At 41.0% G+C, this 26,092-nt stretch overlaps 1 protein-coding gene across 6 annotated transcripts in view; it reads right to left on the bottom strand.

Moving 5' to 3' along the window:
* Window positions 1-26,092, bottom strand: part of trio (trio Rho guanine nucleotide exchange factor) — a 308,906-nt gene that overhangs the window by 191,550 nt on the left and 91,264 nt on the right. For all 6 annotated transcript variants that reach the window (XR_001170948.3, XM_012964353.3, XM_012964355.3 and 3 more), the window contains exons 2-3: window positions 22,547-22,621; window positions 7,881-7,995 (exon numbers count right to left, since the gene is read on the bottom strand). Coding sequence is in view for 5 of the 6 variants with exons in the window: in XM_012964353.3 (XP_012819807.1) it covers window positions 7,881-7,995; window positions 22,547-22,621 (190 nt within the window). In the remaining variant the exon portion in view is untranslated. The remainder of the gene's footprint in view (window positions 1-7,880; window positions 7,996-22,546; window positions 22,622-26,092) is intronic.

Here is a 26,092-nt window from a genome sequence, read left to right as displayed (position 1 = left end):
TGCCCCTGTCCCTCCGAAACAATGTATACCCCCCAATATTAACTGCCCAGTCATGAGACTCATTCAACTAAGTTTCAGCAACACCAATCACATCATATTTCCGCTCCAACGCCAGTACCTCCAGCTCTCCCATTTTACCTGTCAGACTCCTTGCATTGGTAAACATACATTTAATACTGGTTCCGGCGTGAGAATGACGTGTAAACAACTTATGGGCCTCCCTGCCATTATCAGTATCCCGAAGCAAGTCTCCTCCCCCAATTTCCCTTACTATGCCCACTACCTCATCTATCCTGTCTACCACAGAATTTCCCGCTGCACCCTCCCCCCCCCACTCCTAGTTTAAAATCTCCTCCAACCCTCTAGCCATCTTTTCCCCCAAAGCAGCTGCCCCATCATCATTGAGGTGCAGCCCATCCCTGGCAAAGAGCCTGTAGCCGATTGAGAAATCAGCCCAGTTCTGGAGAAACCCAAAGCCCTCCTCCCTGCACCAATCTCTCAGCCACGCATTAATCTCCCTGAGCTCCCGCTGCCTTCTTAATGTTGCTCGTGGCACAGGTAATATCTCTGAGAAAATTACCTTGGAAGTCCTCGCCCTCAACTTTGCACCTAGCTTTTTAAAATCGTTCTTGAGGACTTCCCCCCTCCTCTAACTTTGTCATTGGTACCTATGTGTACCAAGACCGCCGGGTCTTCCCCAGCCCCTCCCAACAATTTGTCCACTCGTTCCACCACATGCCGAACCCTAGCACCAGGCAAGCAACACACAGTTCGGCATGTAGGGTCTTTGCGACAAATTACCCTATCCACCTTTCTAATAATTGAATCCCCTACAACTATAGCCTGCCTTCCCTTCCTAGCACTACTCCCCCCACCTGTATTAGAGGTGCCGGCTCCCAGGGTGCTCTGAGAGTCAGCCTGCTCCATACATGCCAGCTCAGAGCTGCCTTCCCCAGCATCTTCACCTAACGCAGCAAATCTGTTGGTTTGTACAAGCTTTGAACCAGCCCCCCTACCCTTGTGTCCCCTACTTCCCCTCTTAACTGTTACAAATTTGTCTCCCTCATTAACCTCCACTGTCCCTTTCCCCCCCCCCCCACTACACCGGCCCCTGCCAGTGGTTGCTCAGTGAGCCTCCTGTTCTCCCCCATGCTTGCAGCTGCCCTCAGTGCTGCCAGTTCCCCCCTTAGATTCTGCACCTCAGATTCCAAGAGGAAAACCCACCTGCATCTCTCACAAGTAAATGCTGCATGGAACTGCTGCTCCAGGACCACATACATGCGACAAGATGCACACTGAGTAACACCAGCAATCATACTGCAACTCATATTGCAACTGGGTACTTACAGTCTCCCGAGTGCAATCCCTTGTATAGTGCCTTTTAAGTTTCAAACGCCTTTTTTGTTTTTAACGCCTGCTATACACTTAAATTTACATGCAACACTTTAGATTACATGCAACTCTCGCTAGCAGCTTAAATGATAGCATAGATGATGCTTAAAAAAGTTACAATACTTTCTGAATTCAAACACTCATCTTGGAATAACATTACAGAAATGGATTACTGAACACACTTTGCTAAAATGTTTATTTTTCAGTAGCAAAAAAATAAAAAAAAAATCATGACAAATCATGACCATGACCTTTTCAATAGGCTGCATTTATTTAATCGCAAATTTGCGCACATTTAAGAAAACTCATTAATGGGTAAATCACACTTACGCTGGTTAGAGGGTATTCTGGCTAATATATTGGTTTATATGTAAAACTTAGGTACTGTCTGCTGCATCTATCAATTTTGGGCGTCACTTATGTATGCTTTGTATGTCAAATTTAAAAAAAAAAATATACATTTTTTTTTTGTAACATTCTAACATCAGAAAAAAATAGCTGTCAGCCTGCAGTTTGATGGAGTACCATGAAAATATCCAAAGTAAATTAACAAAAAGCTTCCCTTCACATGTTTAAAAATATTAAAAACATGAATCACAGTAGATGTATGGGACCCATTATCCAGAATGCTCAGGACCTGGGGTTCTCCGGATAAGGGGTCTTTCCGTCATTCTGATCTCCTACCTTAAGTCTGCTAAACAAATTATTGAAACAGTAATTTAAACCAATATGATTGTTTGGGATCCAATAAGTATTAATTATATCTTAGTTGGGATCAAGTACAAGGTACTGTTTTATTATTACAGAGAAAAAGGAAACCATTTTTAAAAATGTGATTTGAATCTACGGGAGATGACCTTTGGGTTTCTGGATAAGGGGTCCGATACCTGTATATATACACCTCAACTAACATTTAAAAAGAATTTAAAGGACAGGTAAGTATTTAAACCTTTAGGTTGAAAAATATCAATCTTTTCAATCCAAAAACGATTCACAGCAGAGTAACCGTTTAGCTCTATCTACCCCTCTATTATGCTTTTTAACCTGTTTAATTACCATAGCTCTTAATGATCTAACTGGGTGGTGATTTATTGCAAAATGTAAAGCTACCAGGTTTTCACCCCCTTTAATTTCTCCTTTTGCAAAGCTCTCACATGATATCTTAATATGAGATTTATGTGTAGAAAATGTATTTTAAAGGGCGTAACCGGCATTTTAATAAATATACACAAAAGTCCATGTGGCATGTATACCGGCCTTTTTAAAAAAAAAAAAAAAAAAAAAAAGACTCCCCTGTATAGGGATGAAAAAACTGTCCCCTTCAATTAAAGAATTGCATGTAGAACAATTTTAACAATGGTCGCATTTTAAACTGCCATGACCTGTGGGTAAATTACAATATTTCTCTGCTGGATCAGCTGATACTAACATATCCCTTAGGCTTTTGGCCCACTCATATATTATAACTGGTTTCTGTTTTACTGTATTAGCCAATGTATGATCACTCTGAATTATATTCCAATTGTCCATTATTTGTTTATGTATAGAATTATATTTCATTTTATAAGTTTGTACCAAAGGAACTCCCTTAGGTTCCACTTTTGTTCTGGTGTCATCTTTCTTCAAAGACCTTATTAAAACTTCTCTTATAACCCTAGTCTAATAAATGATTAAACATATTAGAAAGTTTTAATTCACAATCTACTGTATCATTACAAATCTGTAGGACCCTCAGAAATTGTGAAACTGGTAAATTTTTCTTAAGCCCCCATGGTTGGAAACTATCCACATGTAATGTAGTATTCTTATCGATGGGTTTACCATATATGGATGGACAACAACAAGAGATCCTCTGCACTCACCCATTCACCCATTATTAATATATATATAGGACATGGAGACATTCTGTGCATTAAGCTACAAAGAAATGCCCTCCACTTTAAGCAAAACTTACAATATACTTCAAGCTCGCCAACTACAATCAATCAAAGTCATCCCCTCTGGCCAGTACTTATCAGATTTATTAAGAATTTTACTGCTTCAATATACATTTAACAACCCAGTCCAACCCTGCGCAAGAGCTACGTTTTCTTTATCTTGCGCTCGTTCTCTGCACTCAGCACTTTATCCGAATGCAGAGAACGAGCGCAAGGTAAAGAACAACGTAGACAACAAGCACAGGGCAGTAACTAGTGGCCCCTGGGGTGCGATCACCCAGGGGCCCCACAGGAAAAGCCAGAGACGTTTATGTCTACGTGCCTCCATTCTACGTGCCTGGCTTTTCCTGGTCTCCCCCTTACTTCCTCCTCTCCCCCCCTCCCTTCCTGCACCGCCCACTCACCGGATCCAGCTGCAGCTACATTTTTTTTTTTCTTGTCTGAAAAAAATGTTCTATTGCCATTGCGGATATCATATTCGCTAAATGCTCTGCGCAATACCTTTTGTGTATTATTTTGGTGTTTTTATGACATTTTCTGTGATTTTGGTGCATTTTTAGTCATTTTATTGCATTTTCAGCCATGTTATTGCATTTTTGTTACAGCGTCTTATGGCACATAATACACATACCAGGTGCAATAATTGCACGAGCTGGAGCGTCATATGTGAAAATTCATATGCACTATTTTTATTTGGGTGCCCCTGTACGCCACAAAGTTTGGTAAATCTATGCATATAGGACATCAAACTGTTCAGTAGACCTCTGGTGTTCCTATTTGGGGTGATTTGCCTTTGTATGCAAGAAATTGTGTGAGATAAATGTGGCAAATTGCAACATTGTTAGGCGATTTTCTGAAATGTCATAGAAACCACTAACTAGGAAAGCTATGCAGATTGATACTTTTTTGTAGAAAGGACTCTTTACCCATGTTGGATTTGTAAGGTAAGCCATGAAATTAGTGTGCACAAGGTACAGTGTACAGTGTATTAGTGTGCACAAGGTACAGTGTACAGTGTATTAGTGTGCACAAGGTATAAGTCTACTTATGTACAGTGGGCATCAAGCTGTTCTGTAGACCTCTGGGGTTCATATTTAGGGTGTTTTATATAGCTACCTAATGATCTGTAGAAAATAGGATGCTGCATATTGGAAGTTTTGAGGTGAATTTTGGAAATGTCATAAAAATCGGCAAACTTAGGAAAGCTTTGCGGCTTGGTATTTGGGAGTAGAAAAGACATGGGTATGACAGAAATGATAGATCATATGGGGGTATGTTCACATTGGGGCCCCTACATGCCACATACTTAGGTAAAGCTATACATATTGGGCATCAAACTGTTCAGTGAACCCCTGGCGTTCAAATTCATGGTGTTTTACCTTGGTACTAAATGATAAGATGGGAGAATAGATTGCTGCACACTGGAATTTTTGAGAGAATTTTTGGATATGTTATCAAAATTGCCAACTTTAGGAAAGATTTGCAGCTTGCTACTTTGGAGTATAAAGACACGGGTACCCATTTTAGATTCGGAGGAATGTGTACTTTACAAAAATATATGACTCTCAGGGGTGAGCGTACTCTTTGTACCTCTATCCTACATAAAATGATGTAAATGTGTTGATTTTGCAGAAGCTGGAATTACAGAAATGATAGATCATATGGGGGTATGTTCACATTGGGGCTCCTACATGCCACATACTTAGGTAAACCTATACATATTGGGCATCAAACTGTTCAGTGGATACCTGGTGTTCATATTTAGGGTGTTTTATCTGGTTACTTTATGACCTGTAGGAAATAAGATACTATAGACTGGAAGCTTTGAAGCAATTTTTTAAAAATGTCAAAATTTTGATAAAAACCAATGACTTTAGGAAAGCATTGCAACTTGGTAGTTTGCATTGCAACTTGGACTAGACCGTACTACTTATTCTGAATTCCCCAGAATCTGTTCTTTCTAAAAATTTATAACTTTCTGGGATAAACTTTCTGTTAGTGGAAGTTTTGGCCTTGAAATCTAAAGTATGCAGCTTTCTGGAACAGTGCTTTGAAAATTTGGTAGTGTACTGCTGGAAGTTTTTGCCCTATACAAGTGAGAAATCACTATTTATTTGGTATTGCCACGTTCAGGAGACATGGGATTTTCCAAATCAGTTGTATTTTCATGCACAAAATAATTTTTCTTTCTGGTGTATGTGTTTATATTATGGAATATATATATATTTTTATTTTTCATTTTTTAGACATTTAGAAGCCTACATCTTGTTACAGAATTGGAATTACACAAAAACTGTACCATATTTTGAAAAAAACGATATAGTGTTTTCCCCCCGAGGAAAGGCCCCTATAGTGAAACAGTGCAAAATGTTCAAAAACTGTCTGGCAGTTAGAAGTTTTGCTTTGACCAAAACGGCTAGCAGTGAAATGGTTAAAGCACTTGCATTCCAATGTCAAACTTAATATCTCCATTAAAAACTCAGGCGGAGAATATTCTTATCCTCTCTCGTTCGTAATGAATATCTAATTGCATTCTTTCCCATTTCTGTCTCAGTATTTAGAGATTAAATGTCCATAACCACTAGTATATCATTAGGCTGTATTACAATATCCTTTTATTTTCCCCCAAAACTCTTGTGTATCCCTTATATAAAATGACAGCGTTTTAGACAAAGTTTGTGTTATCCAAGCTATGGCTGCTACAATCAGCCTATATGGAGGATTAAAAAAACCCTTTTTTGATGCACAAACTATATACCGTAGAACCCCCCATTTTACGTTTTTCAAGGGACCATGGAAAAAAGATGTAAAATCGGGGAAATTTGTTAAAGACACATAAATGTAAGCTATTTAAAGGAAATAAGTACAGGAACCATTTATTATTTGCAACATAGTTATAGAAGGCTATATAGAGCTATAGAAGGCTCTGTTTGGCATTATGCCAGGTCTTTATGCAACCAAAACTTGCCCCCAAGCCAGGAAATCAAAAATACTGTAAGCACCTGCTTTGAGGCCACTGGGAACGACATCCAAGGGGTTGGTGAGCAACATGTTGCCCCTGAGCCTCTGGTTTGGGATCACTGCCTTATGTGACCTCAGCACCCTGAGAGCATACATAACATACAGTAGTACTGTACTGACACCACAAATGATGCATGATGCTGACACAAAGGCACCCTATAAGACCTCCACCCCTAGAGCATACATTAGACATACTGTCCAGCACTGATGCCACATGCTGATTGGCACGGACACAGAGGAACCCTTTCCCCACCCCTTCCACCCCAAGAGCGTTCACCACCGACACCCCATTGCCACAGGACACTGACACAGAGGCACCCCTTCCCTCTCCATCCCAAGAGTATTAACCACTGACACCCCATTGCCACAGGACACTGACACAGAGGCACCCCATCCCTCCCTCCACCCCAAGTGACACTGGCACCCCATTGCCAAAGGACACTGATAGAGGCAAGAGAGCCCATAGGGCTGCATACAAATTGGTGGGACCACAACAAAATGGCGGAAATGGGGGGAAAACTTAAAATCCGGGGACGTAAATTCGGGGTTCTACTGTATTGCTGCCATCTTTGGGTTCTCCATATATAGAAATATGATGTTTCAGATGTAATCCAAGCATTTGAAAGACCAACATCAATTAAGCCCTTGACTTTAGACATAATAGTATGAGTGGAATCTTTACCTAACAAAAAACAGACTGCAACTGCAGGAACAAAGAACAGAATAATGGGGTTTCTTCTTAAAGCAGTATTGCACAATAGAACTTTTCCAAAACTTCACCAAATCTCCAAGGCCAGCGGCTGCATTAAAATGCAAAAAATCACCCAATGAGAATCCCAGCTGATCTGTGTAAATAAGGCACAGTTGAGTAAAGTTTGGTTGAGCAGTGCAGTGCAGGGTTTAGAACCTTTAATTTTTCTATTTTCAGAATGTTGTGGACCCCGGTAATGCTGGAATAAAAATATGTGGCACCTTAGTATACTGTACAGATGTGTGCGTGTGTTTAGTAACCCAGTCCTGGGATAAAAAAAAGGTAACTGTCGCAAGTCCCACAAAGATTGAAACATTACAGCTTTCCCCACTGTATGGCTATGTGCATAAATGTGTGTCAGGTACAAAATTAGTTTATGTTTCTAGCTGACTTGACATTTTAAGCAACACAATTTTCTCTAAAATCAATCAACCAGTTAACCAAGTGAGCAGTCAATCAGAATCAGCTTAGTACAATTTTGTCTCCTTGGAATCTATATTTTACTACATTTGGCTACATTTTTTCAATTCACTTCTTAGCTCACAGTTCACACTCATCCAGCTGTTTCACTGCCCTTATTTTCATTGCTATTAGTAACTATTCCCCCCATTATTTCTCTTTTATAGGCTTGTGTATTGATGATTTTAGTGAATTTATAAAACTCATTGATAACATGGAAAAAGCTAAAGGTACCTTTATCAAATTAAACAATTAATGACAAGATCAAGCAATAATTTTAACAAACATGTACAAATCCCACAAGTAATACAATGGCTTACCTAGGAATACAAGCAAGATATGAAATCAGTCTTCGGAGATCCTCTTGTCGTATTCGATCATGGTTGCTGCGTGCTGGAAATGTTAATACAGGACCACCTCGTTTATCTCTGCCACCTGTGTAAAAAAAATAATGACAGTCAGGAGCTTCTTGCTCAATCCTGTCACGTCATGTGACAGAACACAGAAATGTCAGTACCCTTATACAATTTTGTTTTATGCTAAAATCAGATCAGGTGGCCAACTGAGAATTTTCCAGCCTTCTCAAACAATATCTAACCAAACTCCAATTAGATATTTATCTGGGAGACCATTATTTTAACTTTATTTATTGAACAACAAGCTTCTAACCCACAGGTGGCAGGGTTTACAACTTGTGTAAGCTCGCTTATGGTATACATCCATAACAATAAGGTCATATAAATAAGGTCATGATTTGAGGAACAATAAAAATATTAACCTAAACCAGAGGGTTTTTGTTTTTTTTTTTTAAAAAAAACCAAAAAAAAAACCCCTTAATGGTTGAAACCCTGTTTGAGGTCATACATTGGTTAAATATGAATATTCAAATTAGGGTATGAATTCTGTTTGGTACTTGGAGATATCTTTTAAATGATCTTGTGCATCATTAATGTAAATATGTATGTTCTCCCTGTGTCTGAGTGGGATTCCTCCCACACTCCAAAAAAAATACAGGCAGGTTAATTGGCTTTTGACTAAACTGACCAAAGTGTGTGTGTGAATGTGATATGGACCTTAGATTGTAAGCTCTTCTATGATCAGTAATCTCTGTAAAGCGCTGCGGAAATGCGATGGTGCTATATAATTAACAGGAAATAAACACTGCTGTAGTAGCCAATCAGCCATATGTTTAAAATATTTAGGGCAACAAATATGTTCCCCATAAGTTTGACCTTAAATGAACTTTAGACTCAAGCTTAATTTATTAGAATGTTTACATATAAGATTATGCTGTTTTAATTAGAAATAATTTTAAGATAATCTTTGGCAATAGATCTTACCCTAAAATGTTTTTTATTAGTTTGTAGCATTGCAAATATGCATTATCCCTATATTTCACCCCAAGGTTCCAGCCCCACAGTTTGAAAACCAGTTTTTAAACCTGTACACCCATTGTGTAACCATCTTAGGCTGCTTTATGTTTCTGCCAGCGCCGGATTTGTAATCTGTGCGCCCCGAGGCCACCCCTGTGAGCGTACATGCACGGAGATTTCCACTGCCCCCCGCGCGATATACAGATTAACTATAAACACCAATGACAAAGCTACCTGGTACCTATTTTACCAAAAGGTGTCAATGCATTCTTTACATATTAAAAAAGGGTTAGCGCCAATGGTAGTTCACTGCTATGACCAACTACTGTTGAAATTACATTTACAAAGTAACAATAAAAATAAGGAGTTAGGTGTTGAAGGGCTTAAGGCCCCCATACACGGGCCAATAGAAGCTGCCGATATCGGTCCATTGGACCGATTCGGCAGCTAATCGGCCCGTGTATGGGCAGAAACGAGCGGCCTGGCCGACCAATATCTGGCCTGAAATTGGCCAGATATCGATCGGCCAGGTTAGAAAATCCAGTTGATGTGGTCCCCGAACCGACTGCCCATGGCCGCAAATGTAATCCGATCGTTTGGCCCCAGGGCCAAACGATCGGATTTTTTTTTTTTAAAGCAACTTGCTACCTGATATCGCCCAACCGTAGGTGGGGATATCGGGTAAAGATCCGCTCGCGGATCTTATAGTGTATGGGGACCTTTAGTCAGACTGGGGCAGAAAGGAGAGAAAAACAAGAAACAGAGTATACAGCGAAATATATGTATATTTCTTTGCAATCTGACTAATGGGATTAGAGTGGCCAGCCGGGGAAACAGAAAATGACCCACTTAAGTCCAGGTCCTGGTGCTTTCCCATGTGCAACAAAAGCACACACTAATATCAATTAGTACATAATCCCCCATATATAATTACAGTTTGCAAAGGTGCAGTAACTAATAGCAACAAATTAGATGTTTGTTTTTAAACAGCTGACCAGTAAATGCTACCTGCTGATTGGTTGGTATAGGGCACTTCATCTGGGCACAACCCTATTTGTATCTACTGCTTCTTATTATGGGACTTAAATATAAAGTTACTTTTGTGATTAGTGCAGAGGATTGGTCATTCACCACAACAGTAGCTTTTTCATTGGTAAGGTTTTGATGTGAAACTGCCATGGCAAAAATTTGGGTTGTATTGCAGTGGTAAATATCTTAAATATTGATGTATTGGGCTGTTTTTGAATTAATTTAGACATAAGGTCAGTTATTGTTTTTAAGGTATTTAATCTGCGGAATCTTGGAATTAAGAAATAAAATGATGTAACCTGCATTAAGTGGTGAAGAAACAATACTCTGTTGTATAGGACAAGTTCTGCTTAAACGGATTCTGTCATGATTTTTATAGTATAGCTTTTGTTACAAATTATACTGTGTAAAATTTGTGTGTAGAAAGCCATTTCAGATTATTGCACCTAATCCTGAACTTTCAGAAAGACCCAGCACTTCAAAACTAAACTGCTTTCAGATAAGCTATCTACCAGGGGGGCACGGGAGCATGTAGCAAAAAGACTATGCCCATAGGAGGGACAAAAAGACTATGCCCATTTTTATGACCACACACCCTAAAATACCACTCCCATTTGCCTAAATTTGGCAGGTTACCCCCACATTTCTGGGGGTTTTGGGGTCTTGTTTTATGTGGTTTTACAGTTATGTTAAAAAATCCTGAAATTGCCCTTTAATCTGCAAGTCTCAGTTCCCCCAAGAGATCTGTTTAGCTTATTAGTTACAATTGTATCTAAGTGCAGGTGTTGCGTGTTAAGTATTCTGGGCTCTCTGCCAAAAGCCCACTTATTTAATTAAATGTGAGAAACAATGTTTCTAAGTGCAGGTAAAGCTCATTAAGGGCAAAGACACACAGGGCAATAAGTCTCCGCTACTTTTGGAAAAGTTGCGGTGACTAGTCCGCGCAACTAAATTGCAATTGTGCGTTTTGTTGCGGTGACGCAATTATACTTTATGGGATACAAGTCACCACGACTAATCGCCCTGTGTGTCTTCACCCTAAAATTTTTTGGGCTCTCTGGCAAAAGCTACTTTTTAATTAAATGTGAGAAACAATGCATCTAAAAGCAGGTGAAGTTTGTTAACTTTCTGGGCTCTCTGCCAAAAGCTACTTTTTAATTAAGTTTGCATCTTTTTTGTTCAGTGCAGGAGATCAAAGGGAAATGAGGAACTTATCAGTAAGAACCCAGGACTGCAGGTTGAGCTGTCAAAAGAGAGACTGTCCCTTGAAAATTGTGACAGTTGAGAGCTAAGCCATTGTTCTGCTGATAGGCTGCTGGGAGGGGAAAGGGAGGGAGAGGATATCATTCCAACATGAAGTGCAGCAGTAAGGAGTAACTGATTTTAATGGATTTTAAGGCAGGATTCAGTTGGAGGAGCGCTATTACCTTATGGATTTTGTAAAAAAAAAAACCAAAAACGTTTTCTTCTGACAGAATACCTTTACCCTTATAAATGATACAGTGGTGTGAAAAACTATTTGCCCCCTTCCTGATTTCTTATTCTTTTGCATGTTTGTCACAAAAAATGTTTCTGATCATCAAACACATTTAACTATTAGTCAAAGATAACATAATTGAACACAAAATGCAGTTTTTAAATGAAGGTTTACGTTATTAAGGGAGAAAAAAAACTCCAAATCTACATGGCCCTGTGTGAAAAAGTGATTGCCCCCCTTGTTAAAAAATAACTTAACTGTGGTTTATCCCACCTGAGTTCAATTTCTGTAGTCACCCCCAGGCCTGATTACTGCCACACCTGTTTCAATCAAGAAATCACTTAAATAGGAGCTACCTGACACAGAGAAGTAGACCAAAAGCACCTCAAAAGCTAGACATCATGCCAAGATCCAAAGAAATTGAGGAACAAATGAGAACAAAAGTAATTGAGATCTATCAGTCTGGTAAAGGTTATAAAGCCATTTCTAAAGCTTTGGGACTCCAGCGAACCACAGTGAGAGCCATTATCCACAAATGGCAAAAACATGGAACAGTGGTGAACCTTCCCAGGAGTGGCCGGCTGACCAAAATTACCCCAAAAGCGCAGAGACAACTCATCCGAGAGGCCACAAAAGACCCCAGGACAACATCTAAAGAACTGCAGGCCTCACTTGCCTCAATTAAGGTCAGTGTTCACGACTCCACCATAAGAAAGAGACTGGGCAAAAACGGCCTGCATGGCAGATTTCCAAGGCGCAAACCACTTTTAAGCAAAAAGAACATTAAGGCTTGTCTCAATTTTGCTAAAAAACATCTCAATGATTGCCAAGACTTTTGGGAAAATACCTTGTGGACCGACGAGACAAAAGTTGAACTTTTTGGAAGGTGCGTGTCCCGTTACATCTGGCGTAAAAGTAACACAGCATTTCAGAAAAAGAACATCATACCAACAGTAAAATATGGTGGTGGTAGTGTGATGGTCTGGGGTTGATTTGCTGCTTCAGGACCTGGAAGTCTTGCTGTGATAGATGGAACCATGAATTCTACTGTCTACCAAAAAATCCTGAAGGAGAATGTCCGGCCATCTGTTCGTCAACTCAAGCTGAAGCGATCTTGGGTGCTGCAGCAGGACAATGACCCAAAACACACCAGCAAATCCACCTCTGAATGGCTGAAGAAAAACAAAATGAAGACTTTGGAGTGGCCTAGTCAAAGTCCTGACCTGAATCCTATTGAGATGTTGTGGCATGACCTTAAAAAGGCGGTTCATGCTAGAAAACCCTCAAATAAAGCTGAATTAAAACAATTCTGCAAAGATGAGTGGGCCAAAATTCCTCCAGAGCGCTGTAAAAGACTCATTGCAAGTTATCGCAAACGCTTGATTGCAGTTATTGCTGCTAAGGGTGGCCCAACCAGTTATTAGGTTCAGGGGGCAATTACTTTTACACACAGGGCCATGTAGGTTTGGATTTTTTTTCTCCCTAAATAATAAAAACCCTCATTTAAAAATTGCATTTTGTGTTTACTTGTGTTATCTTTGACTAATAGTTAAATGTATTTGATGATCAGAAACATTTTGTGTGACAAACATGCAAAAGAATAAGAAATCAGGAAGGGGGCAAATAGTTTTTCACACCACTGTAAATGCATTGCCATATAATAAATATATGAACAATTCCATGAATAACATAAAAGGGATTCTGTCAAGATTTTTATAGTGTACATTGTATTTCTAAATTACACTCTTTACATAGCAAATAATTAATTCCACCATTTTAACATTTTGTTCTTGAACCAACAAATATTTTTTTTTTTTCTAACTGTAATATTGGTGTGTAGGCAACCATCTCAGTGTATTGTGCCCGATTATGAACTTTCAGAAAGTGCCAGCACTCTGCTTTCAGGTAAGCTATTGTTTCTCCTACTGGAGGAGTCCCAAGCCAGACTTTGATTTCTTACTATTCGTTGCTATTCTGATATCTACTGGGAGCTGCTATCTTTCTACCTTCCCACTGTTCTGCTGATTGGCTGCTGAGGGGCAAGGGAAGGTGGGGATATCACTCCACACAGCACTAAGGGGCACATTTACTAACCCACGAACGGGCCGAATGCGTCCGATTGCGTTTTTTTCGTAATGATCGGTAATTTTGCGATTTTTTTTTCGGCGTCTTTATGATTTTTGCGTAAAAACGCGAGTTTTTCGTAGCCATTACGAAAGTTGCGCAAAGTCGCGATTTTTTCGTAGCGTTAAAACTTGCGCGAAACATCGCGCCTTTTAAGTTTTAACGCTCCGAAAAAGGCGCGACTTTGCGCGCAAGTGTTAACGCTACAAAAAAATCGCGACTTTGCGCAACTTTCGTAATGGCTACGAAAAACTCGCGTTTTTACGCAAAAATCGTAAAGACGCCGAAAAACTCACGTTTTTACGCAAAAATCGTAAAGACGCCGAAAAACTCACGTTTTTACGCAAAAATCGTAAAGACGCCGAAAAACTCACGTTTTTACGCAAAAATCGTAAAGACGCCGAAAAACTCACGTTTTTACGCAAAAATCGTAAAGACGCCGAAAAACTCACGTTTTTACGCAAAAATCGTAAAGACGCCGAAAAAAATCGCAAAAAATACGAAAAAGTCGTAAAAATGTTCGTTTCCAATCGGAATTTTTCCAATTCGGATTCGAAATCGTGTCTTAGTAAATCAGCCCCTAAGTGTGACTGAAGTTTATCAGAGCACAGGTCAAATGGCTGTGGCACTCTGGGAAATGAAGAATATGGCTAGCCCCATATGAAATTTCAAAATTAAATATAAAAAAAAAATATGTTTGTGCTTTTAAACAGATTTCAATGCAGGATTCTGATGGAGAAGCTCTATTAACTGATGTGTTTCAACAGTATTCCTTTAACTGAACTGGCTTGCAACAGGGAATCTACCAATGAGTTCAAGACCTGGTGGGACCCTCTATGTGACAACTATAGCAACCGATGAGACATTTAGTTTTAAACAGGTGATCAGTAAATGCTACCTGCTATAGAAGAACTGTAACATACTATGCACCTTATTTGTATGTAATGGTTCTTATAGTGGGTCTCTGTGTTCGGATTTGTCATACACCATAAAATGTAACTTGCACTTTTTATTGTCAAACTGCTATCCAATAGAAAGGTTTTGATGTGAAACTGCCATGGTGAAAATTGTGTCTACAAAAGTCATTTAACCACTAATTAAACCCAATTCATTAAACTGGTGAAATATACGAAATAAAGCACGTTAAGAAACATGGATACTACCTACAGATCAAACACTTCTTAGAAGCAAAAATCAAAACACAAACAAGTCAAACATTCACATATTTCGAAAACATTTGCTATAGACAATCTCAACCAGAGCACCTAATCTCCCTATTATACTACCAACTAGCGGCAGACACAACACCTTTACAACAAACATACATGACAAAATGGGAAAAAGACCTAGAGACCACAATACCAGAAAAAACTTCACAGATCTGGACCTCAGCCAGTAAAAGCTCGATCTGCGCAGTCTCAAGCGAAAGAGCATACAAGATTATTTTCAGATGGTACTACACTCCAACCCGCATTAGCAAATTCACAAATAACCCAGAATTATCAACTTGTTTTAGGGGCTGTGGAGAACAAGGCTCATTCATACACACATGGTGGACATGCAAAATAGCACAGGAATTTTGGCAAAAAGTAGCAACCCTACTCTCCGAGGTCCTCCACACCACGGTAGAACCAACCCCAAAATTTTTCCTCCTAGGAATACAAACAAGAAACACACAACTCAAACAGGCACGCAAACTGACAGCTCATATCCTAACGGCAGCAAGATCACTACTAGCAGCTAACTGGAAACAACCCAGCATTCCTGGTACACCAACACTGATAACAAAAATAAACTGGATCAAAGCTATGGAATCAATCAGAAATAGATTATTGGACAAGAGCTACGAGGGGGAACTGGAGTGGTATCCGTGGACCCAATATCTGGAGAGCCAGCAGGCAGATAGCTCCGAATAGAAAACATCGAGAACCGGTAACTTTTACCCCCCCCCCTCTACCCCTATTTCTCCCCCCCCACCCCAATAACCCTACCTTTATATCTTTACCTACCCTACTACACCACTTTCCTTAACCAATCAACTACAGCTTGCTAAAAGAGAGATTTAACGACGAAAATGAAAAGAAAAACAAGCACAAGACAAATAGATTATCAAAATTGAAGTCTTTATTGTAAACCATTAAGAAACAATGTTTGAATGTAAAGCAGAAATGTTGATTGTACTGTTTTCTGTCTTACTAAAACTAATAAAAATTTTCAAATTAAAAAAAAAAAAAAAAAAAAAAAAAAAAGAAACATGGATACTGAAGTGCGCACCACCTTTACTGTATGTACAGGTATGGGGCCTGTTATTCAGAATTCGCAGTAACTGGGGCTTTCTGGATAAAAGATCCGTAATCTGTATAACCATAGATTAAGTCTACTAAAAAATATTTTTAAAGGAATACAGTCTTGGAAAAACTGTTTTTTTCCAAAACACATCAGTTAATAGAGCTTCCATTGATTTAAATCCATTTTTTAAAAGCACAAAAAGATTTTTTAATATTTAATTATACATGGGGCTATCCATATTCTTCATTTCCCACGGTGCCACAGCCACGTGACTTGCACTCTAGTAAACTTCAATCACACTTAACTGCTGTTCTGCAAGTTTGAGTGATATCACGCCCCCACCCCTTTCCCACCCCCAGCAGCCGATCAGCATAACAACGGAAAGATTGCAAGACAGCAGCTACCCGACACCTATATTGCTAAAAGTGGTAGATATCAGAATAGCACCCAATAGTAAAAAATCTAAGTCTGGCTTGGGACTTCTCCAGTTCTCCAGGAGTGAGACAACAACGAAGGGGGAGGAATGGTGATACTGGCCCCGGCCTTGTCTGGTATTTTACTAGCTAGGCTGGAAAAATACTGTCCTGGTAGTAACCTTCCTCTGACAAGTCAATAAAACACAAGATATTAATTGCATTATTTAAAAGAAAAATCTAACATTAGCAGAATAACCACTCATTGTAATAAAAAAGAACTTACCAGCGCGGCGGGGACGCCCGCCGTGCTGCCATCGGCGGGGACGCCCGCCGCGCCGGTTTCTCTCTAAGCCGGCTCCTTCATAGTGTGCGAGCGCGCGCACTTCCGCATAGTTAAAGGCGCAGGCGCGCTGACGGATGACGTCATGACGCATGCGCATGACGTCAGCGCGCAATGGCGCCAAATTTTAAATATTTAAAGGGCTTTTCGTTTGTTACTCATTGCCCGTGATAGGTTTACTCCTGGTGCCTGAATTTGTGCTGTAAGCTTCTGTTTGTTCCTGTTTTGACCCTGCCTGGCTTTGACGATTCCGATTATTCCGTATCCTGATCCGTGCCTGTTTCCGACTACTGTTTCTGCCTCATCCGTCTGATTGTTTACCCGGTTTGACCCTTTGCCTGCCTGACGATCCTAGTTATCCGCCCGCCTCGACCCTGCAAGTTTGACCACGTATTTTGCCTATCCTTTTCTGTACCGTGACCATCGGCCTTAAGACTTATATACTGTCGTGCCCCATTGCTAGCCAGAACTCCTGCTCTGCACCTCTCGTATAAGTCCAGGTGGCATCCGAGTAGCTGAGGGCTCCTCCCGAAGCCAAAGGCGGTCACGCTACTGGCGAAGCACGAGCCGAGACCAGGGTGCTCGGCACTTGTTCTGGTATTGGGTGCCGACCGTGACATTATCACGGGCCATGGAAGACTATGGTCACGAAGCTGCTGCTGCTCCATCTGCCTCCTCCACCACTGAAGTGTTGCTGACCACCTTGCTTCAACGCCTAGAGGAACAGGAGCAGAAACAAAACTATCTCCTGCAGGGTTTCCATAATCTGACCCGTAAACTGGAAACTCCACAGCAGCGGTCCAGTCCTGCATCTTCTCCTCCGGTAGGTTCTGCTAACTTGTGGGGTAACACCATTAAGCCCCAAGAACCTAAGATTGCTTTCCCTGAAAAATTCTGTGGGGATCGATCCAAATTTTTCACATTTAAAGAGGCTTGTAAACTATATCTCAAGTTTCTTTCCTCATTCATTCTCTACTGATGAGGAGAGAGTAAGATTTGTAATGACCCTCCTTCAAGGTGACCCTCAGATTTGGGCCCTCAGATTGTCCACCTCTGACCCAGCCCGTTCTTCCTTAGATAGTTTCTTTGACTCCATGGCGATTCTCTACGATGACCCGGATCGTGCATCCACTGCCGATGCCGCGATTCGTAGGCTTCGTCAGGGGAAACGGGATGTAGAAGTATATTGTACTGAATTCCGTCGGTGGGCAGTAGAAACTGGCTGGAATGACATGGCCTTGCGCAGTCAGTTTCGTATAGGCCTGTCTGAGTCTATCAAGGATAGTCTAGTCAATTACCCCCTATCTTCTAACCTGGACGACCTCATGTCTTTAGCCATCCAGGTAGATAGGAGACAGAGGGAAAGAAGGGATGAGAGGAATTCCTCTCTTCGTTCTAATTTTTTCAGCTCTTCCAAAGCTGTGTCTAATTTTGAGTGTGCTGGGCCCTCCGTACCTTTGCCTCAGGAAGAACCCATGCAATTGGGCATTTCTCACTTATCTCCTGAGGAAAAGGCTCGCAGGCGTACTCAAGGGTTGTGTATATACTGTGGGGAAAAGGGTCATTTCCTAAATCAATGTCCTAAGAGGCCGGGAAACTCCCAAGCCTAAATGGAGAAGGGGAGCTCCATTTGGGTGCAAGTGTTTCCTCTCCCCTATCCGCCTCTAGGATTTTGATTCCGGTCAAACTAACATGGCCCACGGGCTCGGTCAAGGTATCTGCTTTGGTGGACTCGGGGGCAGAGGGGAATTTTTTGGATGCTGCTTTTGCAGCCAAATTTGGTGTACCTTTACTTCCTTTAAGTACCCCCATGAAAATCATGGCAGTAGATCAAAGACCTTTAGGATCAGGATTGGTTTCTGAGAAAACTATGTCTCTTTCTCTGAGTATAAATTCTCATTGTGAAGAGCTAGCACTATTCATCATAAAGGGTGCCACCTCTCCGCTCATTTTAGGATTGCCGTGGCTCCAGGCCCATAACCCCACTATTGACTGGGCATCTGGGAAAATTATTCAGTGGGGACCTAACTGTAGGGGTTCGTGTATTTGCCCAATAATGGCAGTCACGTCCTTGGAGGGGTTACCTGCAGCTTATAAAGACTATATTGATGTATTCTCAAAGAAAGCTGCCGAGACACTACCACCTCATAGACATTATGACTGCCCAATTGACCTCATTCCTGGCTCTACTCCCCCCAGAGGGAGAACTTATCCCCTTTCATTGCCCGAGGCCCAGGCAATGAGAGAGTATATTTCTGAGAATTTAGAAAGAGGGTTCATTAGGCCTTCAAATTCCCCTGCCGGTGCTGGATTCTTTTTTGTGGGCAAGAAGGACGGAGGTCTTCGCCCTTGTATTGACTATAGGGGGCTTAACAAGATTACTATTAAGAATCGCTATCCCCTTCCACTAATCTCTGAGCTCTTTGATCGCGTTAAGGGTGCTAACATCTATACTAAACTTGATCTTAGAGGTGCTTACAATCTTATTCGTATCAAGGAAGGGGACGAGTGGAAAACCGCTTTTAACACAAGGGATGGCCACTACGAATATTTAGTTATGCCTTTTGGTCTTTGCAACGCTCCTGCAGTTTTCCAGGAATTTGTCAATGATATTTTCCGGGACCTGCTGGGGGTGTTCGTAGTGGTCTATCTGGACGACATTCTGATATTCTCCTCTAACCTGAGGGACCATCGTAGTCATGTTAAAGTGGTGTTACAAAGATTAAGGGAGAATAATTTGTACGCGAAACTTGAAAAATGCACCTTTGAGGTTAATTCGGTTCAATTTTTGGGGTTCCATATTTCCAGTAAGGGTCTAGAAATGGATCCAGAGAAAGTAAGAGCTGTTCTTGACTGGATGCAACCTCTTTCCCTACGTGCTACCCAACGGTTTTTAGGTTTCGCCAACTATTATCGTCAGTTCATTAAAAATTTCTCCCTGATTGTGGCCCCTATCACTGACCTTACTAAGAAGGGAGCAGATCCTAGCTTGTGGCCCTCAGAAGCTGTGCAAGCATTTAATTTTCTTAAGAAAGAATTTGTGTCTGCCCCCATTCTCCGTCATCCTGATACTGCCCTCCCCTTCATTGTTGAGGTTGATGCCTCTGAGGTTGGGGCAGGGGCGGTTCTCTCTCAAAGGCACCCTCTGACTAACAAATTGCATCCTTGTGCATTTTTCTCTAAAAAATTTTCCCCTTCTGAAGCCAACTACGATATTGGTAATAGAGAACTGTTAGCAATTAAGTGGGCCTTTGAGGAATGGCGGCACTTACTAGAGGGGGCTAAACATGCTGTTTCTGTGTTTACGGATCATAAAAATTTATTATATATTGAATCGGCCAAACGGTTGAACCCTAGACAGGCTAGGTGGGCTCTATTCTTCTCCAGGTTTAATTTTTCTATTACTTATAGGCCTGGCTCCAAAAACACTAAAGCTGATGCACTCTCTAGGAGTTTTGAAGCTAATCCTCCTGACCCTAGGGAGTGCATACCCATTATCCCGGGTGAGTTGATTGTGGCAGCTCTGGGGGTTGATCTCACCAACCTTTTATCCACAGTTCAGTCTTCTGCCCCAGTTGGGACTCCCTCCGGGAGGCTATTTGTTCCTGAGAATCTCAGAGAACAGGTGTTAAAAGAAGCTCACGATTCCAAAATGGCGGGGCACCCTGGCATTGCCAAGACCATGTCTCTCCTGTCTCGTAGTGTTTGGTGGCCCTCTCTCACTCGAGATGTCAAAGCCTTTGTTAATTCATGTTCTGTCTGTCATAGATCTAAGTCGTCCAGAAACCTTTCACAGGGATTGTTAAGGTCACTGCCAATCCCTGACAGACCCTGGTCCCATCTTTCAATGGATTTTATTGTAGATCTTCCTCCGTCCCAAGGGAAGACTGTAATTTGGGTGGTAGTGGATAGGTTTAGTAAGATGAGCCACTTCATTCCCCTCCCACACCTCCCTTCCGCTAAATCCTTGGCTGATTTATTTGTGTCTAATATTTTTAAGCTACATGGATTTCCGATTAACATTGTTTCGGATAGAGGAGTGCAATTTGTTTCTAAGTTTTGGCGAGCATTCTGTTCTCTGGTGGGGATTGAATTATCTTTTTCCACCGCATATCACCCTCAGACTAATGGCCAAACTGAAAGAGTTAACCAGTCACTTGAACAATTCCTGAGGTGTTATGTGGCTAACAACCAGTCCTCTTGGGCGGAGCTATTACCCTGGGCAGAATTTGCGTATAATAACGCCACTCACTACCTCTACTGGTCAGTCTCCTTTTTTCATTGTTAATGGTCTTCACCCAAAAGCATTTTCGTTTTCCGGTTCATTGTCGTCTGTGCCCTCTGTTAATTCCTCGATTAGTTTGTTTGCTAAGATTTGGTCTGATGTTCATGATTCTCTTTCTAAAGCCACTGCGATCCAAAAGAAATCTGCTGACAGATCTCGCAGGGAGGCTCCCCACTATCAAGTTGGTGATTCTGTCTGGCTATCCACAAAGAATATTAAGTTGAGAATCCCTTCTCTTAAGTTGGGGCCTAGATTCATTGGTCCTTATGCTATTACTGAGGTTATAAACCCCTCTTCTGTTCGTCTTAAACTTCCGCAAACCTTTAAGATTTCTGATTCTTTCCATGTTTCTCTTTTAAAGCCAGCTCCTCAGGTCCGTGTATTACCTGTTCCTCCCCCAGTATTGGTTGACGGGCAGTCCGAGTTTGAGGTCCAGGAGCTTCTGGACTCTCGTGGGGTGCGTGGTCGGCTCCAGTATCTGGTCAGGTGGAAGGGTTATGGCTCTGAAGAGAATTCTTGGGTCTCAGTAGATGACATCAAGGCTGACCGCCTTCGGAGGCAATTTCATGCCAGGTTTCCTGAAAAACCTGGGGGTCCAGTGGCCCCCCCTAGAGAGGGGGGTAATGTAATAAAAAAGAACTTACCAGCGCGGCGGGGACGCCCGCCGCGCTGCCATCGGCGGGGACGCCCGCCGCGCCGGTTTCTCTCTAAGCCGGCTCCTTCATAGTGTGCGAGCGCGCGCACTTCCGCATAGTTAAAGGCGCAGGCGCGCTGACGGATGACGTCATGACGCATGCGCATGACGTCAGCGCGCAATGGCGCCAAATTTTAAATATTTAAAGGGCTTTTCGTTTGTTACTCATTGCCCGTGATAGGTTTACTCCTGGTGCCTGAATTTGTGCTGTAAGCTTCTGTTTGTTCCTGTTTTGACCCTGCCTGGCTTTGACGATTCCGATTATTCCGTATCCTGATCCGTGCCTGTTTCCGACTACTGTTTCTGCCTCATCCGTCTGATTGTTTACCCGGTTTGACCCTTTGCCTGCCTGACGATCCTAGTTATCCGCCCGCCTCGACCCTGCAAGTTTGACCACGTATTTTGCCTATCCTTTTCTGTACCGTGACCATCGGCCTTAAGACTTATATACTGTCGTGCCCCATTGCTAGCCAGAACTCCTGCTCTGCACCTCTCGTATAAGTCCAGGTGGCATCCGAGTAGCTGAGGGCTCCTCCCGAAGCCAAAGGCGGTCACGCTACTGGCGAAGCACGAGCAGAGACCAGGGTGCTCGGCACTTGTTCTGGTATTGGGTGCCGACCGTGACACTCATGTGGGGGCCGTCGCTTTGGTTTCCTGTCCCCTCAAGGGAACTTCAAGCGACCAAAGTTACGCGGATGCCATCCGAACAGCGATTTACTTTCTTCCAGTAGGATGGCATTTCGGGGAGATTAGTCGCCCGCAAATATTTATTGCGGCCAACTAATCTCCCCGTGTGCTACTGCCCTAATGCAGCTCTTCAGTGGCTTACATGTCTCAACCATTAATCTGATTGCTGGCCATGGGTACAAACATCTGCATAAGGCTGATTTGAACTACCACATCATGCCATACCACCTCACAGATAAAAGCGAAGTAATAAAAATTCATAATTTTCTTACCTGATAGATATGCCACTTTTTCTTTTAAAATTGGCAACACCTCCATTGCTTTCAATTCATCATTTCTACGAAAACCTTCAAAGGAAGCAAAAATAAGGAATTTGTATTTTTGTTTTTTAAATCATGAAAAATATATGACAACACATTACATGTATAAAAGAATCAGAAAGAATGTTACATTTGTTTTTTTATGAAAATGAAGTACTCTTAAAATTGCAAATCTTAAAAAATATATAACACATATGATTATTCATGAAAAAAAGAATGTTACATCTTGATCATTTGAAATAAATACACTGAAAATCTGATTATCAACATAAACTGGAAAACAATGCAGATACATTTACATAGTCAACCATTCCACATGTATAAAATTAGGCAAGACATTATAGTGGAATTAGCTGTGATGTGGTTTTATATGCAATTATCTTGTAGCCAATGATCTTGCAGTGAACTAGAAGAAATGCTTGTCTAAACATCACTATCTATGCCCAGATATCGGTTGGGGAGGCCTGTCGGAGGGCCCCATACATGGGCAGATAAGCTGCTGAGTCGGTCTTTAGGACCCAAATCGACGGTGCCTATCGTTTCCGGTGGAAAGCCATTTTGGAGCATTTTGTCCTTGGATGCATGAAAATAAGAATAATTTGATCAACATTACACATTTCTTTTATGGAAATTGTAAAGCTATTATATTTAGGTGAGGCAAACTTTTTTTTTCTCAAGATATACATAACTAAAGCCATATATGTAAAGATCCAGATATGTCTGTATATTGGAGCTTTGCTATCTATCTATCTAGTTCTTGTTAAAGATTCTTTAGCTTTAACTATTTGGTGAGTTTGATACTACGGGAGAGATTTACTAATCCACGAACGCCCCATGCGTATTTTCTGCGACTTTTTCGTAGCTTTTGCGACTTTTTCATACTTTGCGTCAAAATTTTTGCGACAAAATCGTATTGTCATGCCGAGTACGAATGTTTCGGATTCATTCAAGCTTCAATATCATGACTTTCCTTGGGCCAGGTTGGAGCTGCAGAGTGCCATTGATTCACATGGGAGGCTTCCAAAATCGCGCACAGAAGGATCAAAGTCAGAAAGGTTTTCCCGCTGTTTTACAATCGTTCAGTACGAAAATTTCAGATCGCCAATACGATATTATTGTGACTAATGCGATTTTTCCGTAAGCATTTTCGTGATATTTGCGATCTTCAGAAATTATCGTATCCAATACTAATTTTTCCCATTCGGGATTCAAACTCATGATTTCATGAATGAAGCCCTAGATATACAGGTATAGGATCCATTAAAGGCAGTGCTTGGGCCGAGAGTTGCCCCAGTTTAGGGATCTTTCCGTAATTTGGAAAACCATACCGTTAGTCTGCTAAAATCTACTAATTTTTTTTACTTAATAAACGCAGTAGGATTGTTCTGCCACTAATATGGCATGTACAAAGTACTGTTTTATAAATACAAAGAGAAAGAAAATATTTATCATAGTTTAGAACGATTTGCCTGAAAAGGACTTTATAGAAATTACCTTTTTGAAATTCAGATAATATTTTCTCTTGGATAAGAAATCCCAAAGTTGTACTGACATATTTATTTATAAAACAAATGCAAAAGCAACAACTGCCTTGTCAGTACAAAATACAAAATGTTCAACTTCACAACACCAACTGTGGGAAAAGAAAGGAAGACTTCTCTATACTGACTGATGGCACTTGTGATTCTACAGCAGCTGCAAGATTGTATGTTGATGTGACTTAAACAGCATTTCTATTCTAAACATTCATTCTGATACAATTTAAATAAGATTTTTTATTACAAAATCAGTTAAAGGTAAATAACATTTAATTAACTGTTCACTAAATCACAATTCTACTAAATAGTTTTATTTATAAGTAGGCTTACAGAGGCAAAGAACAGAATCTGCTCAATATGGCCCAACATGAGTGGCCATATTGGACAAAGTTATGCTCATTTGATAACCTCTCCAAACCAGCGGATCTTTAGTCCACCTTTAGCCTTTACTCTGCTCCTTCCTCTTCCTTTTCCTTTTCTATTGTTATTAGGTCTGCTGACAAAGGTGGTTTAGTTAAGTTGTGGCAATGGATAAATCTACATATATGGCTGAAGCTGAGAGACAGCTACCAGATAATGATATTTAAGCATTGCTTAAACAGAATCCTATGAATAATTTTAAAGGCCTCCTTTTTAAATTTGTAAATAAATATATGGATCAGGGAGTAACTGATCAATCAACAGGTGAATTTTTCATGTTTTGTTGCCTTACAACCTGGAATTAAAATGGATTGTTTTGAGAGTTTGCACCATTTCATTTACAGAAAATGCTACAACTTTGAAGATGTATTTTTTTTTTTTTATTGTGAAGCAAACAACAAATAGGACAAAGTAACAGAAAACTTCAGTGTGCATAACTGTTCACCCCCCTCCTAAAGTCAGTACTTTGTAGAGCCACCTTTTGCGGCAATTACAGCAGCAAGTCATAGTAAGTTGGGTTGAAAAAAGACATTCGTCTATCACGTTCAACCATAATGCCTATATATAACCTGCCTAACTACTAGTTGATCCAGAGAAAGGCAAAAAAACCCATCTGAAGCCTCTCTAATTTGCCACAGAGGGGAAAAAAATCCTTCCTGACTCCAAGATGGCAATCAGACCAGTCCCTGGATCAACTTGTACTAAGAGCTATCCCCCATACCCCTGTATTCCCTCACTTGTACTGAGAGCTATCTCCCATAACCCTGTATTCCCTCACTTGCTAAGAATCCATCCAGCCCCTTCTTAAAGCTATATAATGTATCAGCCAGTACAACTGATTCGGGGAGGGAATTCCACAACTTCACAGCTCTCACAGTAAAAAATCCTTTCCGAATATTTAAATGGAACCTCCCTTCTTCTAAACGAAGTGGGTGCCCTTGTGTCCGTTGGAAGGACCTACTGGTAAATAAAACATTAGAAAGGTTATTATATGATCCCCTTATATATTTATACATAGTTATCATGTCACCCCTTAAGCGCCTCTTCTCCAGTGTAAACAGACCCAACTTGTCCAGTCTTTCTTCATAACTGAGACTTTCCATACCCTTTACCAACTTAGTTGCCCTTCTCTGGACCCTCTCTAACTCAATCATGTCCCGTTTGAGCACTGGAGACCAAAACTGAACAGCATATTCTAGATGGGGCCTTACCAGCGATCTGTAAAGGGGAAGAATAACCCCCTCCTCCCATGAATCTATACCCCTTTTAATACAGCTCAAAACCTTGTTTGCCCTTGCAGCTGCTGCCTGGCATTGCTTGCTACAGCCAAGTTTATTATCTACAAGGACTCCAAGGTCCTTCTCCATTATGGATTTGCCTAGTGCAGTCCCATTAAGGGTATAAGTGGCTTGCATATTTTTACATCCCAGGTGCATGACCTTACATTTATCCACATTAAATCTCATCTGCCACTTAGCCGCCCTGATTGCAAGTTGGCCAAGATCCTGCTGCAAGGATGCCACATCCTGGATAGAATTGA

Source organism: Xenopus tropicalis, chromosome 6, assembly GCF_000004195.4.
Source record: "Xenopus tropicalis strain Nigerian chromosome 6, UCB_Xtro_10.0, whole genome shotgun sequence".
NCBI classification, from domain to species: Eukaryota; Metazoa; Chordata; class Amphibia; order Anura; family Pipidae; genus Xenopus; species Xenopus tropicalis.
The sequence above is the reverse complement of the archived record's forward strand: the minus strand, read 5'-3'. Positions and strand labels throughout refer to the sequence as shown.